General features: G+C 43.8%; 1 protein-coding gene across 1 annotated transcript in view; it reads right to left on the bottom strand.

The window, feature by feature from the left end:
• NAALADL2 (N-acetylated alpha-linked acidic dipeptidase like 2) overlaps positions 1-21139 on the bottom strand; it is a 937215-nt gene that overhangs the window by 156687 nt on the left and 759389 nt on the right. The window contains exon 11 of the mRNA XM_060242532.1: positions 899-994. Within this exon, the coding sequence (XP_060098515.1) occupies positions 899-994 (96 nt within the window). The remainder of the gene's footprint in view (positions 1-898; positions 995-21139) is intronic.

The following is a 21139-nucleotide window of genomic DNA, read 5'->3' as shown; positions in this document are numbered from 1 at the left end:
ACACTTGTGGGAAAGGGGAAAAATACCTCGAAGTAGTGGGGACATACAAGTGACACAAATGAGAATGTGGAACAGGTCTGTATCTCCTGACAAATGGCCCAGCAGAACCAGCTGTTTTACAGTTCAAGTCTATAAGCTTGATAATTGGTCTTTTTTGAGAATCCCAGGTTTAAATTCCCATTCTGCCATGAAAACTTGCTGGGTGACTGTGGGCCAGTCACACACTCTCTATCAGTGGTTCATGTGCAGAGTGCAAAACAGAGAACTGCTTGAAAGTAGACTCTGGGAAGAAATTGAGCCACACACCAGCACCTAGTATAAAAGTAGTGTATTTACAAACTATATACAATACAACTAGTGCGGTGAATAACATTAAACTGAGTGACAAAGTGCTACGCCAGGAACCAACTCTCGACAGAGAGAAATACTGTCTGCCACAGTAGTCCTTATATATACAGCACAGCCAATCACAGCAGTCCACACAATTGCTGACTCCAGCAGGTGCTTTCCCCTGGTTACAGTCCAGCCAGAACCGGCTCACTCCCAAGGTTGATCTGACCTGACCTGTCAGATGCTGTCGCTGTAGATCCACCTGCTGCTTCATGCTTCTGTCATGCTGTGGACGGAGGACTCTATATACTGACACTCTCAGCCTAACCTATGTCACAGGCCTGTTGTGAGGATAAAATGGAGGAGCGAAGAAGGCTCCCACTTGGGGGAAAAGGCAGGCTCCACAAAAAGCGAATAAATAAATATATAAAACACTATAATTGTAAACTGTTTCAAGCCGATGGATTTCTATTTCAAAACACCTTTAAAACAACAATTGATGAATCCACAACCGGGTCACATGACATGATGCGTGTGCCATTGAATGAAGTGTTTTAACTTTGCCTACCTTAGCAATGCGTTCATGCAGGTGAAAGGAGGCATCCGGCTCCTTGGGTACTGTTGAAGATACAGGGAAGAGGGCTTCAGAGAGAAAGCTTGCTGTCTGCATTGCAGGGGGAAAAAAAGGAGAAAGAAAGGAAAAAAATGTTAAGACTTCTTATTGATTTCCTTCTTCAAATGCTTTATTGGATTTTGTCTAAAGGTTCAAAGGACTTCAAATTGTTTTAAAGTTTGCACTGATGATTAGACTTCATTTTAGTGATCTAATTTACTCATTCAGAGACTCTAGAACAGAAAGGAAGAGTTACAGTTCTCTTGTAGAAAGTCTCCCCCCCCCCACAACCGTAATGATGGCTGTCTTAGTAAATATACTTCCCTATTCAGTTTATTCTTTTGCCTGGGGGCAGAAAAATCTATACTTATTCCATTTTACCATAGTTAACAATTGCAAGACTTGAAATGACTAATTTGCATTGAAAAAAACCTATACAGGGTATGACAATCAGAGCTATATAACAAAGCAAGGTATTTTGCAAGATACAAGAACTCCAGCTTTCTCTCCCACAATAGATATGTTTCGAGACACTGACCTATGGTGAGCATCCGCCGCCACATTAGCACTTAGCAAATGAGACGGCTGGTTATCGGCCGATGAGCACTTTGCATCTTTCCAAATGACACATTATAATGCAAATAAGAGCCGGGTCACATTTGGTACATTTGTAGTTCCGTACAAGCTCATAAGAACAAACACCATCTGTGAAGTACAAAACTGTGGACATTATGGCTCGACCTAAGCCAGATTCAGACATCGGCAAATTGGAGCGTTTGCCGTGGCACTGTTTATTATTTATGTATTTAAGAAGATATTGGATTTATATCCCGCCCTCGACTCTGAATCTCAGAGTCTCAGAGCGGTCACAATCTCCTTTACCCTCCCCCCCCCACAACAGACACTCTGTGAGATGGGCAGGGCTGATAGAGTTCTCCCAGAAGCTGCCCTTCCAAGGACAGCTCTGCAAGTGCTATGGCTGACCCAGTTCTACACACACACACACACAATTTAAAATCAACTAAAAGATGGTGAAACGTACATAATAATGATCATATAAGCCCATGAGCTGAACAGAATAGAATGAGGTTGAATGGAGTCATACAGCATCAGTGCTCTGGATGGGGAGATGGCTGGGCAGTTATCTATTTAACTTATAGCCCGCCTTTCTCCCCAGCAGGAACCCAAAGCAGCTTACATAATTTCTCCTCACCTCCATTTTATTCTCACAACAACCCTGTGAAGTAGATTGGGCTGAGAGAGTATGAGTGGCCCCAAGGTCACCCAGTGTGTTTCCACGGTACATGCAAGGATTCAAACCTGGGTCTCCCGGCTTCTAGTCTGATACTCTGAACCACTAAACCACACTAGCTTGGGCTTTGTTAGCAAAAGCAACTAGACTCTGTCCATAAGCATGTTGCAGTCCTAATAAGAACACTCTTGCCACAAAACTGTCAAGAGGACCACTGCCAGAGAATTCCAATAACATTCAAGGTAGTTAGGGTTGCCAAACTGTGGCTGGCAAGCGATGAGACGGTTGTGGGGATGGGACACAAAATTGCAGGAGGGAAAAAAAAACAGCCTCATGTATTTACCGAAGTTCCCACCACAAGTGACAATATCATAGAGTTTCTGGCAGTTTCTAGAGTTACCCTTTGTCACTTCCTGTAGGAACTTTGTCACTTCCTGTAGCCTCCCACTGTGGGCTTGACTGAACTAGAGGCACCCAGAGAGAATTTTCTGTCGATATGCCTTACTTTTCACACATTTACAGGGGTAGTTGAGCATGCTTTTCCTGAGGACTAATAAAGTATTAGATCTGGTACCAGGCACCAGTTTCCATGACTAGAGACGCACTTTTCCCAGCCTTGATTACAGTAACAGCTGGCAATCCTATCCACGATTGCCCTATGAATACACTGTGTTTGACAACTTGAATGTGTCCCAGGATCAGCCAGGATGAATGCAAAACAATAAATATGTCCCATTGTTACAGGAAAGCCTCACCACAAGGTGACAGTTCTCTTTCATGCCGTGGTGGCTATCAATTTGTAAGAAGCACAGTCTCACATGGTGAAACTCTGTGTATGCTTATGTGTATGTCATCCAGCTGAGAAGCTCAACAAAAGCAGGCATTTTCAAACCAGTAAGTTCAAATGCCCCAAGTTATAAATATCCTTGGTTTTTATGCATACAATTTATGTCTTAGGGCCATCACCTGGAGGTCTCCCACTATTGCAATGAGTTTCAAGACTTGGGGCTCTTTAGCTTGGAGAAACATCAACTGCAGGGTGACATGATAGAAGTTTACAAGATTATGCATGGGATGGAGAAAGTAGAGAAAGAAGTACTTTTCTCCCTTTCTCACAATACAAGAACTCATGGGCATTCAATGAAATTGCTGAGCAGTCAGGTTAGAACGGATAAATGGAAGTACTTCTTTTAACATGTGTAATTCACTGCCACAGGAGGTGGTGATGGCTGCAAGCATAGACAGCTTCACGAGGAGATTGGATAAAAATATGGAGCAGAGGCCCATCAGTGGCTATTAGCCACAGTATATTATTGGAACTGTTTGGGGCAGTGATGCTCTGTATTCTTGGTGCTTGGGGGTGGGCAAAGTGGAAGGGCTTCTAGACCCACTTGTGAACCTTCTGATGGCACTTGGTTTTTGTTTTTGTTTGCCACTGTGTGACACAGAGTGTTGGACTGGATGGGCCATTGGCCTGATCCAACATGGCTTCTCTTATGTTCTTATGTCAAGACAACCATGATCTGTTCCTCTGCAGAAAAGGGCTGTTTTGGAGGGTGGACTCTGTAGCATTATACCCTGCTGAGGTCACTTCCTCTCCAAGCCCTCCCCACCATAGGCTCCACCCTCCCTAAACCCCACCTTCCCCAAGCTCCACCCTCCTCAGATTCCACCTCACAAATCTCCAGGTATTTCCCAACCCAGAGCTAGAAACCCTATTTATATGCAGGGGTGGAATTCCAGCAGGAGCTCCTTTGCATATTAGGCCACACCCCCTGTTGTAGCCAATCCTCCAAGAGCTTACAGGGCTCTTTTTTGTAAGCTCTTGGAGGATTGACTACATCAGAGGGTGTGGCATAATATGCAAAGGAGCTCCTGCAGGAATTCCACCCCTGTATATATGCATACATGCAACCTTATAGTGATTGACTGCTGGCTCTCACGGAAAAAAAGTTTAATGCTGTACACTTTTTACTAAAAACAAGTTTGGTGCCAGGAAACAGAAAAGGACACAAAATGAAAGAATCCCAGGTTCGATCTGCACAAGGGCAAGCTAAACAGAAGCCTTGTCCTCCCGTGTGCCGATTTGCCTACAGGCCATGCTTTCATGTTCAGAGCAAAGAAGCTCCTCCAAATCAGCAACATTTGAGAGATCTTTGTGTCTCGGAGGACTCCGGAGAAACCAGAGTAATCCCTCAAATACTTAGCATCCCTGTTTGAATTGCACACAGTGGGCTGTTTGAAGAATTCCCAGTTCAAGTCTACCAAGTTTGTTTTTTTAAAAAAATGTTTCCTGGGCAGTGCATGGGTCCAGAGAATGAGTGATAGAACACCTGAATTTTGATACACTTCTAAAGTTTCCACTAATAACATCTGTTGATATCCCAAACTCCACTATAAGATGCTTCCTTGCAGGAGTGGAATTCTAGCAGGAGCTCCTTTGCATATGAGGCCACACACCACTGATGTAGCCAATACTCCAAGAGCTTACAAAAAAGAGCCTTGTAAGCTCTGGGAGGATTGGCTACATCAGGGATGTGTGGCCTAATATGCAAAGCAGCTCCTGCTAGAATTCCACCCCTGCTTCCTTGTATCCACATTTACTAGAATCCTGAATTTTGGAAGCATTAGTGCCAAACCTACAATGAATCTGCTCTGTACAATTTCATTTTGCTACTGTGGAATGCTGGAAATGAATCTCTCCATTTTGAAGTAATATTACAAACTTGAATAAGATGGATTTGCTGGGCCTGGCATTTTGCAACTCTCTCGTTTCCAGGATTCTGCACTGAAAACCTGGCTGCGTTAAGCATCCCTGCCTGAAAAGGGGAAGGGAATGGGAACATCTGCTCACGGCTTGCACTCCGCTACAAATGGCTGAGCTGAGCTCCTTCACTTGAACAAATTTAGACATGTGTTACATTGGATGAGAAATTTATATTTGCCAAAAATTTTAAGTAGATTTGTGCTGATACATTTTCATCTGCATTGCAATCCCCCCTCTGCAACCCAAACCCCAGTCAATGTGTATGTATATATATATAATTCTACCTCTTTCCCCCAAGATTTAGCGTGCAAGTGTGAGCAAGAAACAGGACAAAGAATTAAAAATCAGCTAATCCTAATCCCTCTGGACCTATTCCTTTACTGTTTCTTGGTGGCTCAAGAATCGAACATTTGCTTGGTATGCAGAAGGTCCCAAATTCAATCCCTGGCATTTCCAGTTAGGATTAGGTTTTTGGTGATGTGAAAGTCCTCAGTCTGTAACCAATATTCCCTCTAAACTGTGGAGTTTTGTGAGCAAAAATTCTATTGAGCTACCGACATTAAAGTTGTAAACTACTGTATAACTTAGCTTGCTCTGAGGCCATTTTTCCTGAGCTAAGGCAAAAATGTGTGAGCCAGAGGCTAAAAAAAACTGTGAGCTAGCTCACACTAACTCAGTTTAGAGGGAACACTGTTCATGACCCTAGAGGGCCACTGCCATCTGAGCAGCGAACACTGATTTTGATGGACCAATGGAATGATTTGGCTGACACCTTCATGTGTTAATTCCTCTGAATGAAAAGATCAGACAGATTCATGGAGGATAGCCTATTAGTGGCTGCTAGCCATTGTGACTAAAAAAGAACCTCCATGTTCAATACCAGTGTCAGGAGGCAACATTAGGGAAGGCCTTTCCTTTATGCCCTGTTGTAGGACCTGGTTGGCCAGTGTGGGAGATAGGATGCTGAAATAGATGGACCACTGGTCTGATCCAGTAAGGCTCTTCTTATTTCTTATAACTTTTGGCCCTTCCCTTGAGAACTGTTCTTGTTAATGCCTGACCATAAACAGATAAGAGAACATAAGAACATAACATAAGCTATATTAGATCAGGCAAAAGGCATAAATACAAAGCATCACTGCTCCAGACAAAGAGTTCCATCTATACTTGTGGCTAGTAGCCACTGATGGACCTCTGTTCCATATGTTTATCCAATCTCCTCTTGAAGCTGTCTATGCTTGTATTTGAATATGCAGTTTACTTTGCTATTCAATACGCTGGATTAGATCCCACCATCTTTTTCTACTCAATCTTTCCTCAGCTCAGTCCCTTTCATATTACAGGCCCTGTCTGCCTTGGCTTTTGTATATGCTAGTGCTACAGTCCCCAGCATAGGCTTTTTGGTGGTTAAAAGTGAGCTGTCCTTCCTTTTTCACTAGCAGAAAAGCTTCTTGGATCCAACCAGGTAATTTCATAAGGGTTTAACAGAATGAATGCAGTCCTACACTGGTTGCATGCATATGGCTTGTGTGAGGGGCTTGTTAGGGGAGGAACAGATGGGAGATATGAAACACTGGTCCTCAAGATCAAACACCAATCTTCAGGCTGCTCAACGTATGTGCTTCTGTGCTTTCTGGCATCACATCTAAAGAGCTGAAGCCTGCTGTAACAACAAATATGTAAATATTGAACTAAATTCATATCCAATAATCAGTCTGTAGGAGGGAAAATATGGAGAGAAGAGGGGGAACAGTGTTGTTGGGTTCATTTTGATGTGTCATGTTGGCAAGTAAACATTTGGTGAAGAAATTTAGTAGAAGAGCATTTTGTGAGAATCCCTACCCAAGATAGGGCTATGCAGGTGAAGAAAGAAGAAGATTATATCAGATTTATATCCCACCCTTCACTCCAAATCTCAAGAGTCTCAGAGCGGCTTACAATGTCCTTTACCTTCCTCCCCCACAACAGACACCCTGTGAGGTAGGTGGGCTAAGACAGCTCTCCCAGAAGCTGCCCTTTCAAGGACAGCTCTGTGAGAGCTATGGGTGACCCAATCCTAGTAGATTTCCTTTAAGGTAACATCTCTCAGAATTGTGTCTAATTTGACCCTCAGATCACTGACTGGGTAAGTCTGTGGTGGACTACAGATTCCATGGATTTTCTCACACCTCCTTCACAACACTCAGTTGGATCCAGTGCAGCATTTCTACAGGCACAAGGAATCCTGACCACAGAGCATAACTCTCTTGGCTTCCCCTTCCCATGGCTCCCTGAAATGTCTCCGGAAATCCTTCTCCTGGGGAAGAGGGGACACTGCCATGGATCCAACCCACTGAAGGATCAAGTAGACAGCAGGAGTGACCAAGGGCACTGTGGGCAACTCACTTTTCAGTAGCCACTAAAAGATTTATTTGCAAAAGGCTAAAGTGAATGTAACATTATAGGACTATATATTTGTTACACTGCTTTTGTTAAACCATCCTGGATGTTATTTTCCAACTTTACAGTGCATTTTTAAAAAAATACTCTAAGGATTATCAGATGATGATGATATTGGATTTATATCCAGCTCTCCACTAAGAATCTCAGAGCCTCAGCGTGGCTCACAATCTCCTTTATCTTTTTCCCCCACAACAGACACCCTGTGAGGTAGGTGGGGCTGAGAGAGCTCTCACAGAAGCTGCCCTTTCAAGGACAACTCTTGCGATAGCTATGGCTAACCCAAGGCCATTCCAGCAGCTGTAAGTGGAGAACTGGGGAATCAAACCCAGTTCTCCCAGATAAGAGTCTGCACGCTTAACCACTACACCAAACTTTTTTTTATCAGCAGCCATCCATCTATGTACTTCTCCCTTCAAGTGCATTTCTGAAAGTTACATCCTGTCATATCACAGCTGAAATAGAATGTTGACCGACTGCCTGATTGATGGAAGAGGCTCCAAGCAATTCATTGACATATGTTACAGTGCTGGAAGCAGAACCACCCACTTTGCTGGGTTGATAAGGAGCGACGGCGACACACACAGTTCAAAGGCAAGGACAACAAGGTACGAAGGCAACAAAGATTAATCATCAGGTGTGGTGCATATACTGTAATTGTTGTAAGCTGCTCTGGGAGGTAACATGGATGGAGCAGGTTATTGATAAATCAATCTAGGAAAATGAGGCTATGCCTTCTCTTGACTTATCTTTAAATTGCTCTCTGCAAGACCTCTTGCTTGAACAAACCTCTGTTGCTAATTAAGTGACTCATACGTGCTCATCTCCTGAACGCTTTCTGGAATTTAATGGTCGGGAATAGGAAAAAAAAAAACTGAACACGAAACTTCCCACCTAGCTTGAGGTTTGCTTTTCTTCCTTTAATTAGCGATGCTGTGAATTTCACAGCAAACACTGTCAGTAGTCAAACGTAGCATGTTTGATCGCGGCAATCACCTGTGAACCAAAAGTTTGATCTCTTTACCTGTCCATCAACCATCTTAAACAGCTATCAAACGGGTTTGCAGCTGCACAGAAGCTACGGAGGTGGAGTTCCACTTCATGGACTAACAAGGGCCTCTGGAGCTGTGCAGCTGGTGAAATTTATTGTACCTGAGGCCAAAAGATGAGTTAATTTATCATATGACAAGACAGGGGAACTACAGTTCCCATCAGGCTGTGTAAAAATGCACCTGCCCAAAAATATTATCGGCAACACGAAGCAAAAATAACAATGCCCTCTTGGGGGTGTGGAGCGAATGTCAAAGGGCTTGTGGGGGAGGGAGGTATTTGTGAGTTTCCTGCATTGTGCAGGGGGTTGGACTAGATGACCCTGGAGGTCCCTTCCACCTCTGATTCTACGAAATGATAAGACCTTGTTTATTTGCTTTTTTAAATAGAGTGCTTTTATAGTTTCTCTCTGGCAGACTGATTTGCTTACTGTTTATTCATACTAGTGGTTGTCAAGCAATGTGCAATGACAACAGGCCAGTGGGGGAGCATGAGCAAAACTGCCAATTGCTCTGTAGTGTACTATTTGAATACTTGAGAAGTAACCGAACGAACAGGCTCCAAGTGCTTGCCAACAGAAAACTGATTATGCAGATTATTTGCTCCCTGAAGGTTAACCAAGCAGGTATATATTTGAGCATCCCTGATATCAACAACTATTTTATTATTATCCATTTTACAAATCTTGTTCTGGAGAAAGCACCTGCAGGTCAACAGAAGGGTGGCATCTTTACTGCAATCTGGTCTCTAAGTCCACCTACAGCTCCATATATATGAACATATGAAGCTGCCTTCTACTGAATCAGACCCTCGGTCCATCAAAGTCAGTCTTGTCTACTCAGACTGGCAGCGGCTCTCCAGAAGCTGATGTTTTTCATGCCTATTTGCCTGGACCCCTTTTAGTTGGAGATGCCAGGGATTGAATCTCCAGAAGGAGAAAAGAAAATAAGTTGGAATGTTTTAGCTGTGAGAAGACACTTCCATGGTCATATCCATGTATCCCCAGTAATCATTGTGATGGATTTTCATCATGGCAGGACCCATTGCAAGCCAAACTTGGTTGAAGAGCAATCAAGAACCACCACCACCACCACCAAACCTTATTTATCAGGAGATCTCTATTAGAAGAATAAAGGTAAAGGTAGTCCCCTGTGCAAGCCCCAATCGTTTCTGACTCTGGGATGACATCGCATCATCATGTTTTCACGGCAGACTTTTTACGAGGTGGTTTGCCATTGCCTTCCCCAGTCATCTACACTTTCCCCCCAGCAAGCTGGGTACTCATTTTACTAACCTCAGAAGGATGGAAGGCTGAGTCAATCTTGAGCCGGCAAGCTGAAACCAGCTTCCACTGGGATTGAACTCAAATCATGAGCAGAGTTTGGTCTGCAGTACTGCAGCTTTACCACTCTGCACCACGGGGCTCTTTGCATTAGAAGAATAGTAATGTCTTATTGCCCTGACCTGCATGGCACAGGATAGTCCAAGCTCAGAAGATCTTGGAAGCTAAACAGGCTCAACCCTGATTAGGATTTGAATGGGAGACCAAGGAAATCCAGGGTTGCTCTGTAGAGGCAGGCAATGGCAAATCTCCTCTGCTCATCTTTTGCCTTGAAAACCCTATGAGGTTGACTGTGACCTGATGGCACTTTCCATCCATCTAATGTCTTACTGGAAAGACAAGTTGCTCACCGATCAGAAGGGGCATTTTCAGTTCATGCAGAGCAATGGTGAAGCTAAAGGGACAAGGCCAGCACCCACATGAATGGAGTACCTGCCACAGAATCCTCTGCAGTGTTTAACTTCTACTCTGACTAGCCAACATGGGAGGAAATTGTTCTCCAAAGATGGAAAGAGAAGAAGAAGAAGAAGATGATGATGATATTGGATTTATACCCTGCCCTATACTCTGAATCTCAGATTGTCTTAGAATCTCATTTACCTTCCCCCCACACAACAAACACCCTGTGAGGTAGGTGGGGCTGAGAGAGTTCTCCCAAAAGCTGTCTTTTCAAAGACAGCTTGGTGATAGCTATGGCTGACCCAAGGCCATTCCAGCAGCTGCAAGTGGAATGACCTTGGGCCACCAATATGGGTCAGCTATGGCTATCGCAGAGCTGTCCCTGAAACTACCACTGTTTTCACCTGTTGTTCTTTTACTTTGAGCCCCCCTCCCCCTGCTAAAGGCATGGTTTAGAAAATGAAATAAATACCGCCAATTAGAAAATGCATCCAAATTTCACGCGGTGAAAGTAAAAGTCACTGAGTCAGATACTGGCTACCTATTTGGCTATGGTGTGCAAATCACTGAGAAAAGAAGGGGTGGGGGAACACAAAGCTTTCCTTATGCTTACATCTGACAAGCCCAACATCTGCATTGTCACCGAAGCCCTTCGCTGACCCCCAAGTCAGCATGAGCTTCTCTGGCAAGCAAAAACCTTTCTTTACCGCAAACAGATACGTGACACTTGGACGCTCCACGACGCTTCCAGGAGCCCATCTCGGTACTTAGCAAGAATAACGTTTTCCAGCAAGTAATTTTCAAAAGGAAAGATGAATGAGCCTCCCCATCGATTTATTCAGTAGGTTCAACAATAGCAAGGCTGTTTTCTTCACAATACGATATGTGTAAATGTTCTAGTAAGCAGATGCTAATGAGATGTGCATTAACCCCTTGAAGGACCTAAATAGATTAACCAAATAGGGAAGGAACTCAACCTTACCGCACACTTGACATACTCGTTCTCCTGTGCTTTACTCACAGCAGATATATCCACTCGCTCAGCCCTTGAAAATGAGGAGCCAAGACTTCATCTATCTGTTCCTTTCCCCCACTACACTCCAATCCAAGGGTCAGAACTGTTACAAAATCCTTCCTTTAGATGTTTTATTCTGCCCTGCATTACGTTTTGAGACAAGGGGGAAAACTGAGTTTGTTTCCAAAAAATAGATTCTGATCTGAATGTCCCAAGCTAACCGGATCTCGTTAGATCTCAGAATTAAGTGGAGTCAGGTCCGGTTAGGACTTGGATGGGGGATCACCAAGGAAGTCCAGGATTGCTATGCAAAGGCAGGCAATGGCAAACCATCTCTGCTATGACAGAGTCCAGACAAGCCTGATCTTCCCAGAACCTGAAAGCTAAGCAGGTTGGATGGGAAAGCCCCAAGGAAGTCTAGGGTCATTACACAGAGGTAGGCAGTGGCAAACCACCGCTGAATGTCTCTTGCCTTGAAAATTCTTTGGGGTCCCAATAAATTAACTGCAACCTGATAGCATTTCCACCCCCACCAGGAGGTCCAACAAGATATTTATTATATTTTATACAATTTTCTGTGCATCCCAAAATCAAGGGAAAATACAGCTGGAAACATTCAGTTAGCTGATGCTAGTGGCTTCAGGACCAGGGCCCTTTTTTCGAGCAGGAACACTGTTCCAGCTGTCTTGGTGTCAGCGGGTGTGGCCTCATATGCAAATGAGTTCCTACTGGGCTTCCCTCCCCAAAAAAGCCCTGTGAGAAACAATGGTGATATCAGGGGTGTGTGGCCTAATATGCAAATGAGTTCCTGCTGAGCTTTCCCCCCAAAAAAGCCCCGTGAGAAACAATGGTGATGCCAGGTGTGGCCGAATATGCAAATGAGTTTCTGCAGGACTTTTTCTCCCAAAAAAAGCCATGATCAGGACACAATCCATCCATCGGAATGAGAGCAGCCTAAGAAGGAACAGACATCATGCTTATGCAGATGCATTTGCCCATCTGTTTTTGGCAGTTTCGGTCCTCCGTTTTTCACTCTTGATTTTGTAACTGTGCTTGTATTGTGTAAGCATGTCATATGGTTATGCAACTTAAATGACATTTACATGCAAAGAGCATTCCGGAGACACAATTTCAAATGGAGAAGGGGAGATCAATGTTATAAGTCACTTTGAGTCTCCATTGGGAAGGAAAAGTGGGGCGCAAAAGGGTTAAATATATGCATGCCTGGAATATACTGCGCAGATTGCTTGGTACACAAATCACGTTGAAAAATGTATATGTTTTATTGAGGAAAATAGAAAATGGCAGAAAAATAAACAATAATGCCTTGAGTTCACACACACAAAATTGAAATGGAGAGATTCGGATCAAAAGAACAGGAATAAGAAACTCGAAGTCATTCCAAGAGAAGCTGGTCATGATGGGCAGAGAGAGTGAGAGATAGTTCCATCCCTAGCATCACCAGGTAAAGGGGGCCACAGGTAGTGGGACTGAGAATAATCTCAGGAAGGAATCTTAGGGTAGAGACTATGTTTGGTGGAAGAGATGGAGCAATAGTCCAACTTCTGATGTTATAAATTGCACATGAACCCATCCATTTTCACATAGTAATGCAAGCTCTCTCACATACGATTGTTGTTTCTAGGGCTGAGTGAACTACAGAATTCCCTCCAGGGTACCCTCCCTCTGATGGGATCTATGATGGGTACACTATTCATCTGTGCCCATTAGTTTGCTCTGTGCTTACTCTGGCATCCATTGTCTTGCATCAGAGTCTTTCAAGACAGCACATGGTAACTTGCTGGGGAATTAAGTTTTGACTCTAGAAAGCTTATACCCTAGAAACCTTGTTGGTCTTTAATCTCCTACTGGGCTGATTTCTAGCTTTTCCACTGCAGATCAACACGGCTACCCCTCCTTAAATGCAATGTGCCTCTCTGATAGTTCCTGCTTTGGACAGCTTGTTGGTTTTTAAACTTTGGCTGTGGCTAGAGATCAGATACCGCATAACACTCTGACTGAGCTCCTAAAACGGTGAGCAAAGGCAGGAAAGAACAGGAAGTTGACAAGACTTCCCCCTTGCTTTGCCATCAAGCCTGGGTAGCCCTCTTCACTGTAGTGAGGCACTTGACAACCTCTCATCAGTTTCATCACTACAGTGAAGTGGGCCAAGATAGCATAGAGGCAACTGGAGAAAGTCTTCAGGGTTTGTTTGTTTTTAACCCAGGCCTCAGATTCAGTAGGAGCTCTCAGGAGCATAGCTCCTGAACCTTTCTGACAGTTTCCCCTCTACCTCCCCACCTACCTTGTCCATTGAATAGTAGGCGCAGATGCATAACAATCCCTGGATTAGGAGAGCGGGCAGCCAGCCAGCCACCAGCGGTTTTGCCACACCTCTAGCAGCTCTCATTAACTACTAGAGAAGCCCGCGCCACCCTTTCTCCACTTTTGATGTGATTTAGGGCGGCGGTTGGCTTGCTGCCCTTTTGATTAGGGAGTGGCAGCCCAGGAGAGCCTCAGGTGAGTGAGGCCTGCTTGAGCTGGCTGGATCTCTAGCCAGCCCAAGCAGGCCTCGTTCACCTGGGACTCTCCTTTCTTGCATCAGGTTGCTTTTGGCGGGGAGGCAGGGCAGCATACGCTAATGAGTTATGCTAATGGCTCTGCCACCTATTTTTTTACAAAACGACCCGTTTTAACCCCTTCTCTTTGCAGTCCTCATGCACAATTCTTGGAGCATAAACCAAACAGTGTCCAATCACAAAGCACTCTAGGAAGTAATAGATTATCTCTCTTTCTCTGATTTACCATTACGAGCCTTTCAGTTGCTCGCCACTTTTGGTTCTGGTGTCCCAGAGTCCATGTTTTCTTTTTAGGCCTTTGCTGTACAATAGATGCAAAACCCCACCACCATGTTTAAACTGTGCTAATGTTAACAGGAAAATTCAGTATGAGGAAGCAAGTAGAGGATGATGATAAAATCTTGTTGGTCTGATATATCCAAGGGAGATGCAAAATAGAAACAGGAAACGCTGGCATGTTATTCCTGTGTGCTGATGGTATTTTGGGTAAACACACAATTTGGCAATCTCTCTTACCCTTTAGCTCACAGCCTTTGGCCACACTCAATCTTTGTAAATACCTAAGGCAGGGAAGGGGGAAGTTATAGATGTGACCCCACTGACAAAGACACGCCTCCTCTTACTCCTTCCCTCCCTTCCTGCTAAAATGACCATTATTGATCACAGTTTGATCCCACTGTTGCTCTGAAGTTCTTTGAGTAGCTAACATGGGGCATATAAGAATGCTCACAACAACCCTGTGAGGAAGGATAGCATGAGAGACTGGCACTCCATCGCCCACATTATTTCTTCCTGAGTGGGGATGAACTTGCACCTTCGTGGCCCAAGTTCAACTTTCTGTCTGTTATGGCACATCACAATAGTATTGCACTCATCATTCAGTTCAAAATCCCACAAAGATGCTCAGTTCTCCTCATCCTTCTGGCATTCGTGCAAAGAACTGTTTTGTGAAATCAGAAATACATGGATGCTTCTCTTTCCTAACAATTGGTCACTCCTGATTAAACTTTGATTCAGCATTCAGTTTCCAATCTTAAAATGAATTGTCTCTTTTTTTAAAAAAAAAAATTGGACCCAATTTTCTGCTGCCCTCAGGTCTCTTGATGGTAATTAATTAATTGATGGTAATTAATTTATGTATCAATTAAATTGGCCCTCTAGATGAAAAAAAATCCTTTGGTTTATTTATGACACAAGTCAAAACGTCCCTCTAGGTTTCTAGTTACACTCTTTTGATTAATTTATTCCATTCCTATGTAAATAAGCTCACTATTTTGGGGATATTATGTGTATATATCAAAATATTGCTTTAAATATAGTCATACTGCATTTCATACTGCATTTCAAAAATGCTTTTTCCTCCACGTACTACGAGTGCAAAGTACAGTGTGCCTTGCTTTTGGAAAATGCAATATGCCACTGCCATGTGTATGAAATCCAAAGATGATAAAAGTTCTAAAAAAGTGAATGCTTTTTAAAAATACAAGATCAATGTTTAACCTTATCTGACTGTATTTAACTAGTTATTTGACCAAACCTCTTTTTTTTTTACTGGCTTAAGGAAGTCTTATCAATAACAGTGAATCAGTGAAATATCTTTGAAACTTTGGATCTGGTAAAGAAGAAAACCAAGCGGCCCTCAAAATGATCTCTTTCGCTCTCTCTCTCTCTCTCTCTCTCTCTCTCAGCCCAAAGAAAAAAACCCCACAGACATAAATGCTCAGAGGAAAAAAGCCCCCATGGAAAAATGCCCACATGGAAATAAACCCACACTGAAAGAAGCCCACACAGAAAAAAGCCCCCATAGAAAAAAACTCCCATGGAAAAATATGTAAAGCACCACAGATGTTTATAATTATGGATAAACATTAATAATATTTTGTTATTTTAGGATTAAAATAAGTCATATTCACATGCAACAAGAAGTGACCACTTTGTTATCAATGAACTTTATTAAGAAGGAAAAACAATAACAAAAATTAAACTCTACATAGAAATATATATTTAAATAAAATTAAATACTTTAACTTTATTAATTTACGATTTGTCAAACTTTTTAATATTAATGCAATGTGGAACACCCAGTGACCACCACAAAAGACCATCAAACCCTAATAGCAAAAGCAATAATTATTTATTAACAACAATAACTCAGATATAATTCTTCATGGCAAATTAGCCAATCTCTTTAAGCAGCTAAGTTTATCTTCCACCTGCTTATATTATTGCATAGAAGTGGCAACCATGTAATGCAGTGCCTCTTATTTCCTCTTTTCTACCTCTAGGTGACCTGTCTGTGCATTAGCCAATGTTAGTTCGTGACAAGCCAGATTCCTCTGCAGTCTATCAAATAGAGACCACACACTGGGATGACTGAAATGGAACAAGGAATTAAGAGCACTGTGCCCCCACAACAGCTTATCTGGAATCAATAGCGCCATAATTTCAAACATTCTATTATAGGTGTCCATGTTCTTTTTAAAAAAAATAAAATGTAAGTACCGTATTTTTCGGACCATAAGACGCACTCCCCCCCCAAAAAAGTGGGGGGGAAGTGCGTGCGTGCGTCTTATGGAGCGAAGGGGCGATAGGACGTACCTTCCTCGAGGGGGGGGGGGCGATCCGCTGCCTCTGCCTCTGATCCCGGTGCTTCCCCCGCACCTGCCTACCTGGCTCCAGCTCTGCTTCCAGCAAGCACTGGGATCACTCCACGTTGCCCCCACCGCAAACCCAGCGCTTTGCGAGCGCCAGCTGCGGAGGGGGCAGCATGCTTCCTCCATGCCTGTCTGCCTGGCTCCAGCTCTGATGCTTAAAGCAAGCGCCAGGATCGCTCCCTCCGCCCTCTGATCCCGGCGCTTGCTTTAAGCAACAGAGCTGGAGCCAGGCAGACAGACAGGAAGCACCCGCCCCCTCCGCAAACCCAGCGCTTCACGAGTGCCGGCTGTGGAGGGGACGGCATGCTTCCTCCGTGCCTGTCTGCCTGGCTCCAGCTCTGATGCTTAAAGCAAGCGCCAGGATTGGAGGGCGTAGGGAGCGATCCTGGCGCTTGCTGTAAGCGTCAGAGCTGGAGCCAGGCAGACAGGCATGGAGGAAGCACGCTGCCCCCTCCGCAGCCGGCGCTCGCAAAGCGCTGGGTTTGCGGTGGGGGCAGCGTGGAGCGATCCCAGCACTTGCTGGAAGCAGAGCTGGAGCCAGGCAGGCAGGCGTGGGGGAAGCGCCAGGATCGGAGGCGGAGGCAGCGGATCGCCCCCCCAGGAGGAAGGTCCGTCCTATGGTCCGGAGTGCCTTACGGACCAAAAAATGCGGTACATTGTAGATATGAATTACCCATGGCATGCCATGTATACAGTTGGTAAAACATATTGAGCACTTTATCGAAGGTGTCATCACAGATGGCATCTTTGTTTAATTCAAGCATAAAATCTCTATCACCTAAAATCAGAATTCTGTCTGGATTTTTCCACACCAGAATCGTGAAGTATCAGTTGCCTATACTTTTCAGGAATGTCAAAATGTATGGTTTTGGGGTTAGGCAAATTACTGCCTGCTCTGTGATAGCTTCTCTTTTTTAAATAGTAGAATTAGTTAAGGCCTCATAGATCCAAGAAGCTAAGCAGGACTGACTCTGGCAAGTATCTGGAAGGAAGAAATCAATAAACATAGTTCAATAAACATATTTCCATGGGGGCTTTTTTCCTGTTAGCATTTATGTCCGTGGGTTTTTTTTGTTGGGCTTTTTTTCCTTTGTGCTTTTTTTCTAGAGCCCTATCTATCAATACATATTGGAAGGCACCACCATCTGGTTCAGAAAAGGGCAACAAAGATTGACAGAAATCAGGAAGTAAATCCATATAGCCATTGAAGGAACTAAATATGTTTAGCCTCAAGAAGACTGAAAGGGGTGTCTCATGGAAGAGAAGAAAAGATTTGTTCTCTGTTGAAGAGGAAGTCAAGACTAGAACTTATAGCCTTACAATTCAGAAGGAAAGGTTTCCATGGAACATTAGGAGAAATTTCCTAGCAGTGAGAGCAGTTGGACAATGCAGCTAATTCGCTAGGTGGTGGTGAGCTGTCCATTGTTGGAGGTGTTTAAGCAAAGGAAGTGTGTCTGGAATGTTTTGGCTCTGGATAGCCTACAGTGAGTGGAGGCTTTGATTCGATGGCCTAAGAGATCCCTTCTAATTATGGAATATACAATTTCACTATCAACAGTGGCAAAACTTTTTAAAGATTCAGATGGTAGTTTGGGAGCTTTGTACTGTGAAACAGACAGGGCTCCTTTACCTTGCAAAGAAAGGGACTTAACACTGTTGCATTGCTGTTCAAAAGCTTGCATACTGAATGTGCAATCTGACGCAACCTTTTAAAGCAATGCAACAGCACGCAGACCACAACTCTTTAACCAGCAAAGCAGGAAAACACATGCAACGCATCAATGTTCAGTCTATACAGTATATACCATCGTAGTACTCCTCCTCCTCTAGAAGAAACTGAAGTCAACCAAAGCTTACGCAGAATATAGGGCTTTTCTTTCACTGAAACAATTTATCATACAAAAGCGATGCTTGGAAAAAAACCGCATCAGGTACTGTCTCCATTTGCATTCAGCAGCAGCGCCAAAGTCTGTCATAGCATGAAGGAGAAAGACATACAGAAAGGAAAGATGAAGAGAAACCCAGTAAGAATGCTTAAGTCTGCAGTGCAGTTTTCATCTTGAGATTCTTTCTTTCTGGCTCCCATGAAAAGCAATTGGCAGGTCAATTGCTCAGTGAGCCATGGTTCAGCAGGAAAAGAGACCATGTTTCTCTCCCTCAGAAAGGTGTATCATCACATGAGAACAAAGGGGCAGCTGTTCTGGATCAAATCAGTAGCCCATCTACGTTCAACATTCTGCAAGGTGGCCACCCAGATAGCCTGGAAGGCCAACAAGCAGGACATGGATGCCACCCAAGTGTTCCCTTGCTAGAACTGTTATTCAAAGGGTTGCCAACTCTGAACATGGAGGTTCCATTGAGTCCTCATGGCCAACAGCCACTGATGGACCTGTTCTCCGTGGACTTGCTTAACCTCCTCGTCTCTTTCTCATCTGGGAGAACTGGGTTTGATTCCCCACTCCTCCACATATACCTGCTGATGTCATCTTGAGTCAGTCACAAGTTCTCACAGAGCTGTTCCTCTCGAGAGCACTTTCTGTCAGAGCTCTCTCAGATCCACCTACCTTAAAAGGTGTCTGTTGTCGGGGAGGGGAAGGGAAAGGAGATTGTAAACCGCTCTGAGACTCCTTCAAGTAATGAAGTGTGGGGTATAAATACAATCTCCTCCTCCATCACCAGAAGGTATATTAAAACAGTCAATCAGAGTGTAGTTGAAGCTGAAGATCTTTCCTTCAGCAGTTATGACATCATCATTCTCTAATAGATTATGTGCTTGTGAATTAGAGAAAATTGATACTATTGATCATATTCTTCTGGAATGTCCTTGGTTTTTAGATGTTAGAAATGAGTTGATATTTCCTTTGTTTGGAAAGAATATTGTTTCTGCGGAGGCCAATGTTTCACAGTTGCTAAGCAGCAAAACAAATTACTTCACAGGTCACAATTTTTTTTATAGTAGTGATAGTGCATCAGACCTCTAAACCTCATTAGTATTTTAGTTGCATTTCCTGTTCATGTCATTGGTTGAATGAGTGGTAACCCATGTAAGTAGTAGTAGCTGCAGTCACTCTGATGGGCAGTTTCAAGTCCCACCCTTCAGGAGCCTCAGCCAATCACTTTTGCAGTAGATTGAAAGGGTGAGAAGGGGGGGGGAACACCTTTTACCTCACAAAGTGTTTTTACATGACTCAATAAGACGTTTACTTCAGTATCAACAGAAAATAAAACTTCATTTCAGCATGAATGGTACTTCTAGATTTTAGACCATTCCCTCAAATAAACAAATTGTTTCAAATCAAACCCCACCTCACTGGCACCAAGGTATAAAAAGATGTGATGACAATGTCTCCAGATGCCGAAACTAGGGACTTAAATTTTCATACCCCACACACTTCTTTATTTCTTTCTTTTTTTTTTTTCAAAATTTCAATACACCATGAGAAAGTATTCAAGGATTGGGTGATCTATACATCTAAATAAGAAAGAGGGAGGGAGGGAGGGAGGAAGGAAGGGAGGGAGGGAGGGAGGGAGGGAGGGAGGGAGGAAGGAAGGAAGGAAGGAAGGAAGGAAGGAAGGAAGGAAGGAAGGAAGGAAGGAAGGAAGGAAGGAAGGAAAGAAGGAAGGAAGGAAGGAAGAAAGAAGGGAGGAAGAAAGAAGGGAGGGAGGGAGGGAAGATAGATGAGGGGGGGGGGAGAGAGATTGGATAAGGCTCTTGGATTGTAGATCTTGAAACAGTCCATCACAGTCACCACTTTTCCTGTGGTTGCCTCCTCATTTCAAGATCGCCTCCTTCAGAATTTTGCACAGACAGGCAAAAACAAAAAAAAAAAAAACGCCCCCTTACTTAAGTTACCCATTTGTCCCAGCATTTCCATTCACCACAATTCACAGAAGAAATCTGTGGAGCCATTGGGGCAATCAAGATAGCTATGGCCGTTTTCCCACTGAGCTTACCTCGGAGCGACGTCCCTCTTCACCGCGCAGCGTCTGCGCGGATTTCCCACCAACTGCTCTGAGGAACCAGGAAGTTCCTGACCTTTTGCATCGCAAATGGAAACCGCTAAAAACCAGTTTACGTTATCGACGCAAAAGCCGCGACTTTACTTGGTTACTTGGAGCAGTTGGTGGGAAATCTGCGCAGACGCTGCGCGGTGAAGAGGGACGTCGCTCCGAGGTAAGCTCAGTGGGAAAACGGCCATTGTCTTCCTGGCCCATGCTTCTTCTAATGATCTTCATGATAAAGGGAAGAGAAGCAAACCTGTACAGAGAGCTTGGAGGCTGAGAGGCTCTTCAAACATCTTCACCTAAACTCTGTTCTTGATGTTTGCAACCAAAGGTGCCCAAGCGGACATGCACAGGTCTATCAGAAAGAAAACCGGGGCACAATTTGGCTGAACCCATCTCAGCAGGGACTACTCCGAGGCTGATTTTACACTGGGCAGAAGATCTTCTCTCAGTGTACTTTGAAAAGTGCTGGTTTACATTGCATACTGCGGTCACTTCTGCCTTGCTTTGCATTTTTAGTAGTCGTTCACATTCAGTTTCTTGAATTGGCACCAAAAGTGTTTTCACCACAGTATGCTCCTCACTTTACAAGACAACTCTTGAACTAGGGTTTTCTGCAGATTCGGATCTAAAGCCACCTACTGGATGTAGTACATAATCACAGACCTGGAAACCACTGCAAGTGTAAAGTTAA

Source organism: Heteronotia binoei, chromosome 6 (genome assembly GCF_032191835.1).
Source record: "Heteronotia binoei isolate CCM8104 ecotype False Entrance Well chromosome 6, APGP_CSIRO_Hbin_v1, whole genome shotgun sequence".
In the NCBI taxonomy this organism is placed as follows: Eukaryota; Metazoa; Chordata; class Lepidosauria; order Squamata; family Gekkonidae; genus Heteronotia; species Heteronotia binoei.
This window is presented reverse-complemented; position numbering and strand designations above follow the sequence as displayed.